The 13,115-nt window shown below is 36.8% G+C and overlaps 1 protein-coding gene across 1 annotated transcript in view; it reads left to right on the top strand.

Moving 5' to 3' along the window:
- Positions 1-13,115, top strand: part of EFHC1 (EF-hand domain containing 1) — a 60,247-nt gene that overhangs the window by 13,766 nt on the left and 33,366 nt on the right. The window contains exons 3-5 of the mRNA XM_019734752.3: positions 7,229-7,516; positions 10,117-10,266; positions 11,454-11,646. Of these exons, the coding sequence (XP_019590311.2) occupies positions 7,229-7,516; positions 10,117-10,266; positions 11,454-11,646 (631 nt within the window). The remainder of the gene's footprint in view (positions 1-7,228; positions 7,517-10,116; positions 10,267-11,453; positions 11,647-13,115) is intronic.

Genomic DNA, 13,115 nt, shown 5'->3' with positions numbered 1-13,115 from the left:
ATAAACTAGAAAGTGATAGAGTCATATATGTCATGAGAAAGTATTAATGAAATTCAGAGAGGAAGAAATTATGCCTGATGCTGTACTCCACTTTTTGTAACCATTTTATATATATAAAATTGTAGTTGACATTCATTATTGTACAGCATTAGGAATAGAGACAGTGGAAATGTAATGGCTGTGTGTGATGTCAGAGGGGTAGTAGATGGGGGAGGGCAGTTATCACTGTGTGAGGGATATGAATGATAAATGTCTACCTATTACATTGCTTTGTGCACCTGAAACCAATAAAAAAAAATCTTTAAAAAAAATTAATGCCTGAATAGGAAATAGGCTTCCTATTTTTTGTTTTTCTGTGTTCTTTTGTACTAATTGTCATTACTTAACTTACCCTTTTAAAATATCATTCATAATTCATTTCTTAAAAGACAGTGGGCATGAAAAATACTTATATTTTTATTGTTCTATTCATTTTACTTGGATCATCAAAATTTCTAGATAAATAATCCTTCCAATAAGATAATGGTAGTAAAATGCATGGTTTTGAAACTAAGATCTTTTTTCACAATAAAGGAATTATAGTTTTTCTGAGTTAAATTCATTTAAATTTTTTTAGGACTACTCGGAGGTCCACTTAAGAGCCAACATACATGTCCATATTTTGGACATTCTTTGTATCGTCCCTCATCTTTAGAATGTATTTTCATTTCTTACCCAGGTGATAAACACCAGGACATCTGCTGTGAGTGCCCTCATCTTTGCTCCTCTGCTCCCACACAGTTCTCTTCATCATCACTCACTATGTTTCACTTCCCAGGCTAACTTCCCACTCTGTGTTCCTGATGTTATTTTTCTCTCATCTTTTTCATCTTTACCTTTCACGCTAGTTCCATTTCAAACATTCTAGTGAATAATGCTTTACCTACGGTCATACTATCCTCTCCTAAAGTAACCTTTCTACCTTGTGCTTCTCTTAAGCAACAGCTCTTTATTCCTCACTTGACTGTCAGATCGCTTACAATCTGACTTCTCAAGCCCAAAACCACTTTTTCTTGAGTAACCAGTGTTGTCTTTTTTGCTAAGAGCAGAGAGGTGTCTTTCCTTTCCTTTCCTTTCCTTTGCTTTGCTTTGCTTTCCTTTTCCTTTTCCTTTTCCTTTCCTTTCCTCTGCCAGCATTCTCTTCGACCTATTTGCAGTATCTGCCATTGTTGGCCCTCCCTTTCTTCTTGAAATTGTGCTTTTCCTTTGCTCCCATGACTCTTCACTCTCCTGGTTTTCCTCTTTCTCTCTATCTGGGTGCTCCTGCTTTGCCCTCCCTTTGTTGTCTCACTTTTTGATTGTAGGCATTTTCAAGGTTCTGTTCTCATTCTTTATTGTGTATTCTTGAGAGATTTCACCCGCTTCTCTGGTTTCAACTACTATCATCTCAGTGTGGACAACTATCAATAGTTCCAATTCTGACCTTTTTTGAAACTGCCAAGGGATATCTTCACCTGGATGAGCTATTGGCACCTCTGGTTCTGTATTTTTCTAACCATCATCTTGTCTCATAGATATGCTCTTTCTGTATGGTTCCACTAGGTAATCAAAGCTTGAAACATGAGCCATTTTTGGCTTTTCTTCCCCGTCACTCCCCACATTCAGTGAGTTGCCAAGTCAAGTATCTCTCTCTTCCATTTCCTCTACCACTATCATACCAAACAAGCAGTGTGTTAACTGTCAACATATTGTTAATTGTTGTATTAGGCTCATACTTGGTTTTTATGCTCATAACAGGTCTAGTGCTTGGTTTATTCCCCAAAGCACATTATGTCCTTTCTCTGGGCAAATGCCTTCAGACTCTGTTAACCAGTACAGTAAACGTTGCCACTGTCTACCTCGCTGCTCTCGTCCTGCAACTTGAAAGTCATCCTTGATTCTTCTTTGCCCTCACAACCCACATCCAATCTTGTTAACAAGCACTGTCATTTCTACGTCTAAAATATATAACTAATACATTCATTTAATTCCATCTCCACTATTTTTTTTAATTAAAGTTTATTGGGGTGACAGTTGTTAGTAAAGTTACATAGATTTCAGGTGTATAATTCTGTACTACATCATCTATAAATCACATTGTGTATTCACCACCCAGAGTCCGTTCTCCTTCCATCACCATATATTTGGTTCCATCTCCACTATTACTATTAATTCATTTTCCATAGAGCAGCCAGGCTTAACTTTTAAAAATAGATATCAGATTATGCCGCATGCTGACCTAAAACACCTCTATGGTTTTCCCATTGTGTTCAGACTAAGATCCAACTCTACAGGTTCCTCACAATCTTACAGGATCTGGCCCTCCCTGCTGTTTCTCCAACCTCATCTTGGGCCTCTCTTTTACCCACTGTGTTTCAGTCACACTAGATTTATTTGTCTTCATTTTCTTGAACTTGTAGCACTTTTCCACCCCGTTACAGGGCCTTTGCACATGCTGTTCCCCCTACCTGGAATAGTTCTCCTGTCATTGGTACTCAATCTTAGTTTTAAAAATGAGATGAATTATGACTTAACAAATAAAAGTAACTTTTCTTGTGTCAGTGCTGAAAATTGATAAGCTTAACATGCAACACACACACATAATGGAGTAAAATAAAGAAATAACAGAAAGCATGACTAGGCTTTCCATAATTGTATGTGATATGAAAACATTTATTTAGTCTTTTCCCATTCAATCGTGAAGTAATTGCAAATATTTCCATGTTTATTGTGGCATTCTGAGCACTTCCTGGGCATTAGGAGACCTGGATTCTAATTCTGGGTCTTCTACCAACTATTTTGGGGTCTGGAGGAGTCACAATCTAGTTTCTTCATCTATAAAATTAGGTTAGAATGCTCGATGACTAGGGATCCCTCCAATCCATGTAAAATTCCATGAAAAATACATTTTTACACAAAATGTCTAAATACTGTTTTTTCCTTCCTTTCTATATACATTAAAATCTTATGTTTTTGCTGGGAAAACTGATGTTATCCTAACTACTTGCTAAGAGCTTCCCTATATTAACTTTTTCCCCAGTAATTTCTTTGTGGGAGGAGCACAGAACTCTGGATTCTAAATAAGGAAGTAGATAAATCCCTTTTTGATTAACAATCAAGTAAGTACTTTTGAGGTCAGAGTAGTCTTTACCTGAGACCTCACATATTAGCTTGGCTCTCGGTAACATGAATTTCATAGTGAAAACATGTAGTTTTAGCTACTTGTGTAGATCATATGCTAGAGGAAACGTAAGTGCTTATTGGACAAACATCCGTATTAAATGATCAGAGATGAATGTAGAGACAGAAAAAAGTTCCAGGGGGTGTTTTAATAGGTAGAAATTTTACCACTTACCATTTATGTCAGACAACAAACTCCCAGATAACCAGAAAACTTGATAATTTAGTGCCCTAGTTAATTGAATAATTAGTTTCTTAGCTTAGTACCAAATATACCATGTATACATAATCAGTTACTTCTTTCTGTATTCTGAATGTACTAAAATGAATATAAAGCAAAAACTGAACTGTACCTTATTTTAATTTTTTGCTGATTTTTGGTTTTTAAAAAGACCAATATTTTCTTGGTCTTTAAAAAGTTTTTTAGGTTTTACAAAATGATCATGTCATAATTCACTACTGTAGATGCACAAAGATAGGAGATTAGGATTCATCTGTACTGATCATCTGACATAGTCTAGAAGGTTTGTTTTTAAATAACTTAAATTAAAAAAAAAGAATATAAGAGATTCTGGTTATTTGAGTCTGTAAAGTGTGTGTGTGTGTGTGTGTGTATGTGTGTGTGTGTGTGTGTATCTTCCTTGCCTGCCGTTCATAGTTCAAGTTCTTGTTGCCAAAGGCACTTTCCTCCCCTCCAATCTTAGCAAAGAAACAGCAAAAGAACATGAGTAAACCCCAGAGCTCAGTCTCTTCGTCTTCTTCTCTGTCTACAGTCACTCCTTTGGTCCAGACTCATGTCTTGAAATGTCCTTTGTACAATGATGTGCTGTGTCCTGAATTCTAGATGGCATATGTAATTGCCTATTTGATATCTCTTTAATAGACATCTCAAACTAAACATGTTCAACGTATAACTCCTGATTTTTTCTTCCCATCCTCCAAGTCTACTCCTCTACAGTCTTCCCCCAAATTACTATCGATTTGATAGTAATTCCATCCTTTCAGTTGCTCAAAATGTTTGAGTCATCCTGATTTTTCTCTAATATTGAATTCTTTCCCAAACTCAGTCCTACATCTAAAATTGCCCCCTGCAATATTAACTTGTGCTGTCATTTAAGTTCAGCAAGTCTAAAGTCAAGCCCACCATTTGCCCTACCAAAATTATCTTCTCCTTAATGTCTCCATTTCTATGAGAATCATCACTGTATTCCCAGCACCTCTGTGCCTCATCTGGCTTCCATCCTACTGCCTCACTATTAATCTAATCAACCCTCCTTTGTTTTTCCATCGCTGATAATTTATTACTGCAGACCTGGACTTTTAGGGGATTTCAATCTGGTCTTCATGCCTAGCACCTTCCTCCTTCATCGTACTGCTGCTGGGTTTCCTTCCTCTGCTTCTGTGGTCACCATGCCTGGAATCCTCTCTTGTCCCCTCCAATTACTCGTAAACTTTCTCTGACCACATTAACTAATACAGATTCCTTTTCTGAACCACTATAACACCTGTTACCTAGTAGTAGTGAGGTATATGGAGAGAACTTCGGGCTGTGAGTCCCATCTATGCCCCTAGCCACTTCTTTGGCCTCAGGCAAGCCACTCTACCAACGAGTCTCAGATTCCTCCATTGTAAAATGAGGGAGGTTGGAATAGCTGGTCACTTCTGGCTCTAACATTTTGTGGATTTATAAATCTGCAGCTCAAATACAGACCATTTCAAATATGAATTACAGATCATGTTCCCACTTACTAATCATGTCCCCATTTCAATCCTTTGTAGTTGATCTAAAATGTTACTTTAAAATGATTTTTGTCCTTTGCTTTTACCACATTATATTTTTCCTTTACACACTCTATTACATTAATCCATTTCATCTTTTTGTTATGAGTTTTAAGGCCTCCATTATATTCACATTTCTCCTATGCAGTAGCCTATTCTCTTTTGGTTTTTATCTTGTTCTTCCACAGTAGACGTTATGCCTTTTAAGCAACAGCACTCATGTATAAAATTATTTCATCTCCCCATTCATCAGGCCATATTTGTGTCTTTACTAGAGGGTTGGGTTAACACTTGCCTACCCAAAACACCATTCTAATACTTTCTCTGAAAAGACATATTAAAAATAGAAGCAGAATAGCAGAAACTTAAAAATCTCAAAGCATGTCAAGCTTTTTATAATATTTTTTAGTGTTTTCTTAAGTGTACAATAGATATGCCATTCTGACTTCACACTAATGCTGGTGCTCTCCAGAGGACCTAGGCTTTGCTCTGTCATACTTGTATATGTTTCTGAACACCGCGGAGGTATTTACATGCCACCCAAAGATTCTAGGGTGGATTGATGGTTTGAGTATTACTCATACAAAGTTTCTAAGAATGAATATGTCATTAGTATGCATTTACAAGGGTCTCCACTTCTAAAGAAATGGACTTGAGCCTTCATTTTCATTTTGGAACCAAAAGTCATAGTGTTGTCCAAATTTCTTCCTCTTTCCAGAAATTCTTAGAGGGATTTTTGACATGGAAGTGAAGTTAGTAAAGGTCAGTTCATCAAGGATCACATTAGTAAATAGTCTACACATAGTTTGGTATTTAGAGCAGAGGTCAGCACACTTTCTGTGTAGGGCCAGTAGAAAACATTTTTTTTTAATTAAAATTTATTGGGGTGACAATGGATAGTAATATGACATAGGTTTCAAGTGTACAATTCTGTATTACATCATCTGTATATCACATTGTGTGTTCACCACCCAGAGTCAATTCTCCTTCCACCCCCATATATTTGACCTCCTTTACCCTTTTCTACTATCCCCTCTCCCCCCTTACCCTCTGGTAACCACTGATCTATTGTCTATGTCTATGGGTTTTTGTTTCTTTGTTTGTCTGTCTTGTTCGTTTGTTGCTTTCAGTTTTATATCCCACATATGTGTGAAGTCATATGGTTCTCGACTTTTTCTATCTGACTTATTTTGCTTAGCATAATACTCTCAAGATCCACCTATGCTGTTGCAAATGGCAGTATTTCATCTTTTCTTATGGCAGAGTATTCCATTGTGTATATATACCACATTTTCTTTATCCCATCATCTATCGAAGGACACTTTGGTAGTTTCAATGTCTTGGCCCCCATAAATAAAGCTACAATGAACGTCAAAGCACCTGTATCTTTACAGATAAATAAAAAATATTTTAGGCTCTGCAGCTGTCTTAGTTTGTTTGAGCTGCCATAATAAAATACTGTGGACTAGTGGCTTAAACAATAGATATTTATTTTCTCACAGTTCTGGAGGCTGGAAGACCAAGACCAAGGTTCCTGACAATTTGGTTTCTGGTGAGGGCTCTCTTCCTGGCTTACAAATAGCTGCCTTCTTACTATGTCCTCACTTGGCCTTTCCTCGGTGGGTGGAGACACACACACATACACAAACACACACACACACACACACACACACACACACACACACACTAGCTCACTTCTTATGAACTTACCAGTTCTAGTAGATTAGAGCCCCTCCCTTCGGACCTCATTTAAGGTTAATTACCTTGTAAAGACTCTATCTCCAAATACAATCACTGAGGGTTAGAGCTTCAACATATGAATGGGGTAGGAAGACACAATTCAGACCACAGCAGTACCATATGGTCTCTATCATTACTACTACTCACAACTCTACTCTTATAATAGGAAAGCAGCCATTTGCAAATAGGTATTATTTACATAATTATTTGTGGATACTGAAATTTGAATTTCATATAATTTCCATGTGTTGTGAAATTTTATTCTCTTGCTTTTTTTAACCATTTAAATATGTAAAACAAACAAAAAAAACACCTTTCTTAGCTTGTATATAAAAGCAGGTTGCAGGGGGAGATTTGCCCCATGGACCATAGTTTGGCAACGTTAGATTTAGAAGATAAGAGTGATAAATGTTCAAATCTCTCTGAGTGATTCTCTTTACCGGAGGGTACGTGATGTTTTTTGGATAAGAAACTAATACTGTGCCATTTCTCCTTTCCTTCTGTGTCATAGGTACTGAAATTTGATGCCTATTTCCAAGAAGATGTCCCTATGTCAACGGAGGAACATTATAGGGTCCGTCAAGTGAACATTTACTATTACTTAGAAGATGACAGCATGTCTGTCATAGAGCCCGTTGTAGAAAACTCTGGGATTCTTCAAGGCAAGCTAATCAAACGCCAGCGGCTAGCCAAGAATGACCAGGGAGACCATTACCATTGGAAAGATCTAAATCGAGGAATAAACATTACAATTTATGGCAAAACTTTCCGCATTGTCGAATGTGACAGATTCACACAGGTATAGTACATATATTTGGAAGTTGTGGTGTGTCTGAGGCGTCATTCTAATTTACGGAAGGATACATTTCATTTATTAGGGTAAGAGAAGGACACTGATCATCTGTCCTGGGTGGATTATTAGGTAGGTTAGTTTGGTATTTGTACATGTGCTGATATGTGCCAACACTACGTAGTGATGTCATTTTTTCACAATGATAGTAACACATATCCATTCAAATAAAATTAAACTCCCATCGCAGCTGAACCATTTGATAAGAAACCAGTTCACACACCAGTTCAAAAAGAGAGTAGGGGAGGTAGCACCCTTGATGGAATGGAAATACAAAAGAGGCATTGGACAATTTATCTGAAGTTTGAATTTACGGAAACAGTACCCACTACCTCTAGTCGCAGATATGAGCCTAACATTTTTTGTGCAATTTATATTTTTTCTGTAAATCATACTTGCTATATTATGGGGAAACTTACTATCTAAAGAATTCCTGAAACAAAACCATTTTTAAAGGGAAATGTTTTTCATATTGACAAAAATCCCCTACTTCCTCTGTTTCTTAAGTATGGATTTTTGACAACTTTTCCTACAGCTGAGAGACAGAGAGAGAGAGAGAGAGAGAGAGAGAGACCGACCTTTCTTTAGCCCAAAATGTAGTTAATAGGTGATCAATTCCAAATTTGTCTTAATTTAAAATTTTTTCTAGAAACAAAGATAGTTTCTGAATTATTTTGTGCCTTTATTCGCATGTTACCTAATGCTCATGCACTCAGCTCCTATGAATTCATTCGTTTTTTCAATTCAGTAATTTATTTAGCAAATACTTATTGTGCCTGCGGTGTGCCAGGCACTGTTCTAGGTGCCAAGTATAAAGAATTGTCGTCATGGAGGATATTACATTCTGGTTGGCGGAGACAAACAAAGAGCAAACAACTGTATAACATGTCAGATGCTGATGAGAGCAATAGAAGGAACTAAAGCAGAGCAAAGGTGATAGGCATTAGAGGGGGTTGGTGCATATAAAGGCTGGTCAGGGAAGGCCTCACAGAGAAGACGACACATGAACAGAGACATCAAGGAACTAGGAAGCACTCCCAGACCTAAAGGAGTCCTACAGTCAGGGTCCATAGGTTGTCCAGTGACCAAGGGCACCTGCCTCCCTGATGCTTTGGTGCTAGGTGAAGATGCTGGGACTCTGAATGCCTGAGCCTGAATGTACCCGACTGGCTGGCTGCACATGTGCACAGAGCACCCCTGAAGAGCACATGTGGAGTCACACGCTGCTGGGATCCACCAACCTGGGTCTGTTTTCCAGTCTGGGAAAATTTTCCTCTTTCTCTCTGCTTGCCCTCAAAGACATTCCCTTCGCTCCCCTCCTTCTTGGACACTTTAGAATAATCTTTTCAAAGAGTTTAGGCTTTATCTAAGAGACAGGAAAAACAGTCAACCTCAGGAAACTTCTACATTCCTGCCCAAATCCCTAAGGTAAGGTTAACAAAGGGCCTGGTTATCTGCTGAAAGCAACAGAAAAGAGTAAACCACCCATTAAATACCTCAATTAATAATCCTGCTACAATAACACACCATCTCAAGGGAGAGGAAAACTTTATTTACAGTCATTATCTCTAGCTCAGTAGTTTTAATGGACGTTGAGATCATAATATTTTAATATTGAAAGGATATCGGAGACTGCCTCGTAAAACTTTAAATACTAAGATTACAAGCTAGTTAGCAGGAATACTAGAAGCCAAATATTTTGGCCCTGAGTTCTGTATATTTTCTATTGAATTCTCCAAAAGCAAACCACACAATTCCCAAAAGCAGCCCAGATTTCAGGTTAATTTTCAGTTCCAGAGTGTAAACAGATGCCATGAAATTGTTCTTTTCTGATTATCAAAAAACGTACAGTTCATTGTGGTGTTTTTAAGAAGAAGAAATGTCAAGTTGTGTTGAAAGACATAGTGATTCTTAAAAAATATGTTTATTCATAATTAGCAAAATAAAATGTATGATCATGTCAAGTTCAGATGCTTTCCTTAACTTTTTCTGGGGAGATTTGAACGGTTGATTTGTCTTTCCTACTCTGCTGAAATATTTTTCTGGTCTAAAATAACCTGTGGTGATGCTTTCTGTTCTTTTTTTGTGGGGGAGACTTAATCATATACTTGTTTTAAGTGAATTGGAAAGTTAGGAATTTGATTTCAGCTTAATTTTGCCATCGTGCAGCTTGCCCCAAAACCTGATGGGAATTACATATTGTTTGAAACGTGGTTAGGTTTCAGACATGTGTATGTAAACAATCCTAGGATGTACTCTGTGCTTGGGCATCTAACTAGATGTCATTGACCTGACCTCACAATTAGAAATTATCATATTGCCTATCACTTTTGTAATATAGAACACTTAAGATAATTATCTGTTATTATCTGCATTATAGAGTTGGGTCAGTTGGAGGCTCAGTACTGCTAAGACATGCTCAAGCTGCAAACGAATGCTTAACCTAGTCAGTGGCGTAGAAATTGTTACACTTATTTTTACTCCCTCAGTTAATACTTACTTTACGAAGCTTCAAGAAAGATGATCATTATTAATTTTGAACTATTTAGGTATTTTTGGAAAGTCAAGGAATTGAATTAAATCCACCTGAGAAGATGGTACTGGATCCTTACACTGAACTCCGGAAACAGCCTCTTCGTAAGTATGTCACCCCATCGGACTTTGATCAACTCAAGCAGTTTCTCACCTTTGACAAACAAGTAAGTGACTTATGCACCTTGGTAGGTTTACTGGTTTCCAAATGTGGCAATGTTTATTAGCAAGGTATTTTGGTAGATGTGTGTTTTGAAACACTGCCTCTATAATGTAACCATTTGGATAGTGCTATTTTTCTAGTTTCATCTACAGTTAATGTATAGGAATGCCTAAATTTTGTATTAGAGATCCAAAGAAAGTTGTGAAATTAAGTCTTGTGAGTTCCACCAAACTTTGTATATCTTAAAGCATCTCCTGAGCTACACCTGCTTCCCACTTTACATTCCCAACTGACTGCTTCTTTCCCAAGTATGAGTTAATCTCATAGAATCCTTTGGGACACCTTAAATGACTTATCGGGAAATTTCAAAGTTATTGCATATATGTAGGTTTCTAATGTTAAAAAATAATTTCACAGAAATCCCACTGCAGATGCTTCCTTGTTCAATTTTATGTTAATGTGTGAGTACAGAATGTTCTGGGTATTTTCCAACTCTGTTCTAGCCTTCCTATCCTCTGCCTTGTGGACTGGTGTTTGGAAGGAGATTTCAGTCTTCTCTTTTGTTTACTAAAGGGAAAAAGAAAACAGAGAGATCACCTTCAGTGCTTCTTTGCTGTTTTTTTCCTCTGAGACATGTAATTCCTTTTAGTTCAGAAAATTTTACCTAGCATTATCATACTCTTTTAAGGACATTCTTTATATCAATCATATTTCTGTTATTATTTTGTATTTAAAGATTGTGTTGTTGTACTGTTACTAGAAGATGTGTGTTGATGGAACTAAAAAAAGACTGATTAATAAATGAAAATTCTTCCCATACTAATTATACACATATATAAGCTATTCAATATAGAATACCTTTACTAATTCATATAAACCACTGTATAAAGGATCCATTGCTCTTTTAATTCATCTTTTCTTTCACTGACTAATATTTTGGATCAAAGTGAATTCTTCTTTCTCAGCACAAACTTATAAGCCTATGATTTAATATTTTCCAGCTGTTGACATCTGGTGTATAATTTCAGATGTTTTGTATCTTTGGTGATTTTTTTTTATCAACTGACATTGCTTTATAGTCTTTCTAGCTAATCTTTTCATTATTATCCAATATATAAATGCCAAAGTGGCTAAGTTAAACACTCCACTTGTAAAACTCTTATTGAAGTCACTACATTGGGTTTCTCAAAGGTTCTTCGATTCTATGCAATCTGGGATGATACAGACAGCTTGTTTGGTGAATGTCGGAAATACATCATTCATTACTATCTTATGGATGATACAGTAGACATTCGAGAGGTCCATGAACGGAATGATGGGCGAGATCCCTTCCCACTCATGATGAACCGTCAACGCATGCCCAAGGTTTTGGTGGAGAATGCAAGTATGTTTGATTTGGTTTATCTTTTGATAATTGGGACCTTTTTTAGATCTCAAGGGAGTTACTTAATCAGTGTTGTCATTCCCCGTTACACTTTGCAGGATCTTGTTCTCATAGTTACTCAAAAAATGGCTTTCCCATACCTTCCCTCCTTTCCTTGCCCTTCGTCCAGGCTTGCCTCTGAAATGGTCTGGTGGAGATGACTGATACCCACGTCAAGTAAACAAAACCAAAACAGCAGTGGGAAATTCATTAAAGTGTGGAAGAGCAAGGCTTCTGAACCAAAGCAACTTAATATCAGATTTTTAGTGCCTTTCTAAAACAAGCTTGTTTTCATTCAAAGATATAACTTACCATTTCTGTACGTGCTTTCTCGACTTTGCTTCTCATCTCAGTTACTTCCTAAACAGGAAGTCTCTATGTGGGATAATTTAAGATTGGAAAAGGCATGTCTGTGACTCATAGAGGTGGAGCTCCATTGTGTCAACACTGGTTTTTTCTTTGCTGGTGTAAAATAACCTAGTGAATTAGAGAGTGAGAATGCAACAAAGTGCAGCTGATACCTGCCATCCATCAATATTTCTCTGGGATGAGTAGGCTTGCTTTAGGTATTGATTTCATAGTTTAAGAATTTTCTCTTACAAAAATGTCATGTTGGTTGCATGTAATGACATCGCTCATGCTTGGATGGCTGACAGAACTCTGCAAAACTTTTTGTTTTTAACTTTTTTCCTTTTATTCTATTTTTTTTGGAGCTAGGAGATAAGAAATTCCAGGTATTTGAGCAAGAGGTTTGTGTTAGAGGTTATAAACAAGTTGAGATGAGAGGTTATAAACAAAGTGGTAGTGTGAAGGCTAAATTCAACCTACCCACATGTATTTCTTGGCCTGCACAGTGTTTTAAAAAATGCAGTGTTATTTGGGGGCAAGGAGTTGGAGATTTCTGTCATTTGGAGAGTGGATGGTGAAGGAATATCTTGATAAATATATAGTACTTAGAAGCAATAAACAAAATATACAAGAAAGAATATGGATGCATCTTAAAAACATAGTTACATGTAGAAAAAAAAGAAAATGAGATGTATAATGCAGTAACATTTACATAAAGTAAAATATGCACCAAATAGTATATACAATACACACATAATCAAAAAGCTGCACGTAAGAATAATTGTATGTGAAGTAGAGAATGAGATGGGGGAACAGAATAAAAGGGATTAAAAATTGTCATTTTTAAGTTAAAAGTTAACATTTAAAATCTCCCTTTTTTTTTTGAAAAACGAGAATAATTGCTATGCATTTTCAGATAGCAACAACTGGATCTCTGCCCTAGTTTAACACAGTCGGTAGCTGCCTACTATATTCTTATACTTAGCCTCCTGCCTTCTCTTAGAGTTCTGTGACATTCGGACTAATGTACTGACTTTGGCCTTTCATATTGCTCAAATAAGCCTGAAATTTCTGCTCTCTGC

Source organism: Rhinolophus sinicus, chromosome 2 (assembly GCF_057876585.1).
Source record: "Rhinolophus sinicus isolate RSI-liver-muscle chromosome 2, RSI-T2T, whole genome shotgun sequence".
Lineage (NCBI taxonomy): Eukaryota > Metazoa > Chordata > Mammalia > Chiroptera > Rhinolophidae > Rhinolophus > Rhinolophus sinicus.
This window is presented reverse-complemented; position numbering and strand designations above follow the sequence as displayed.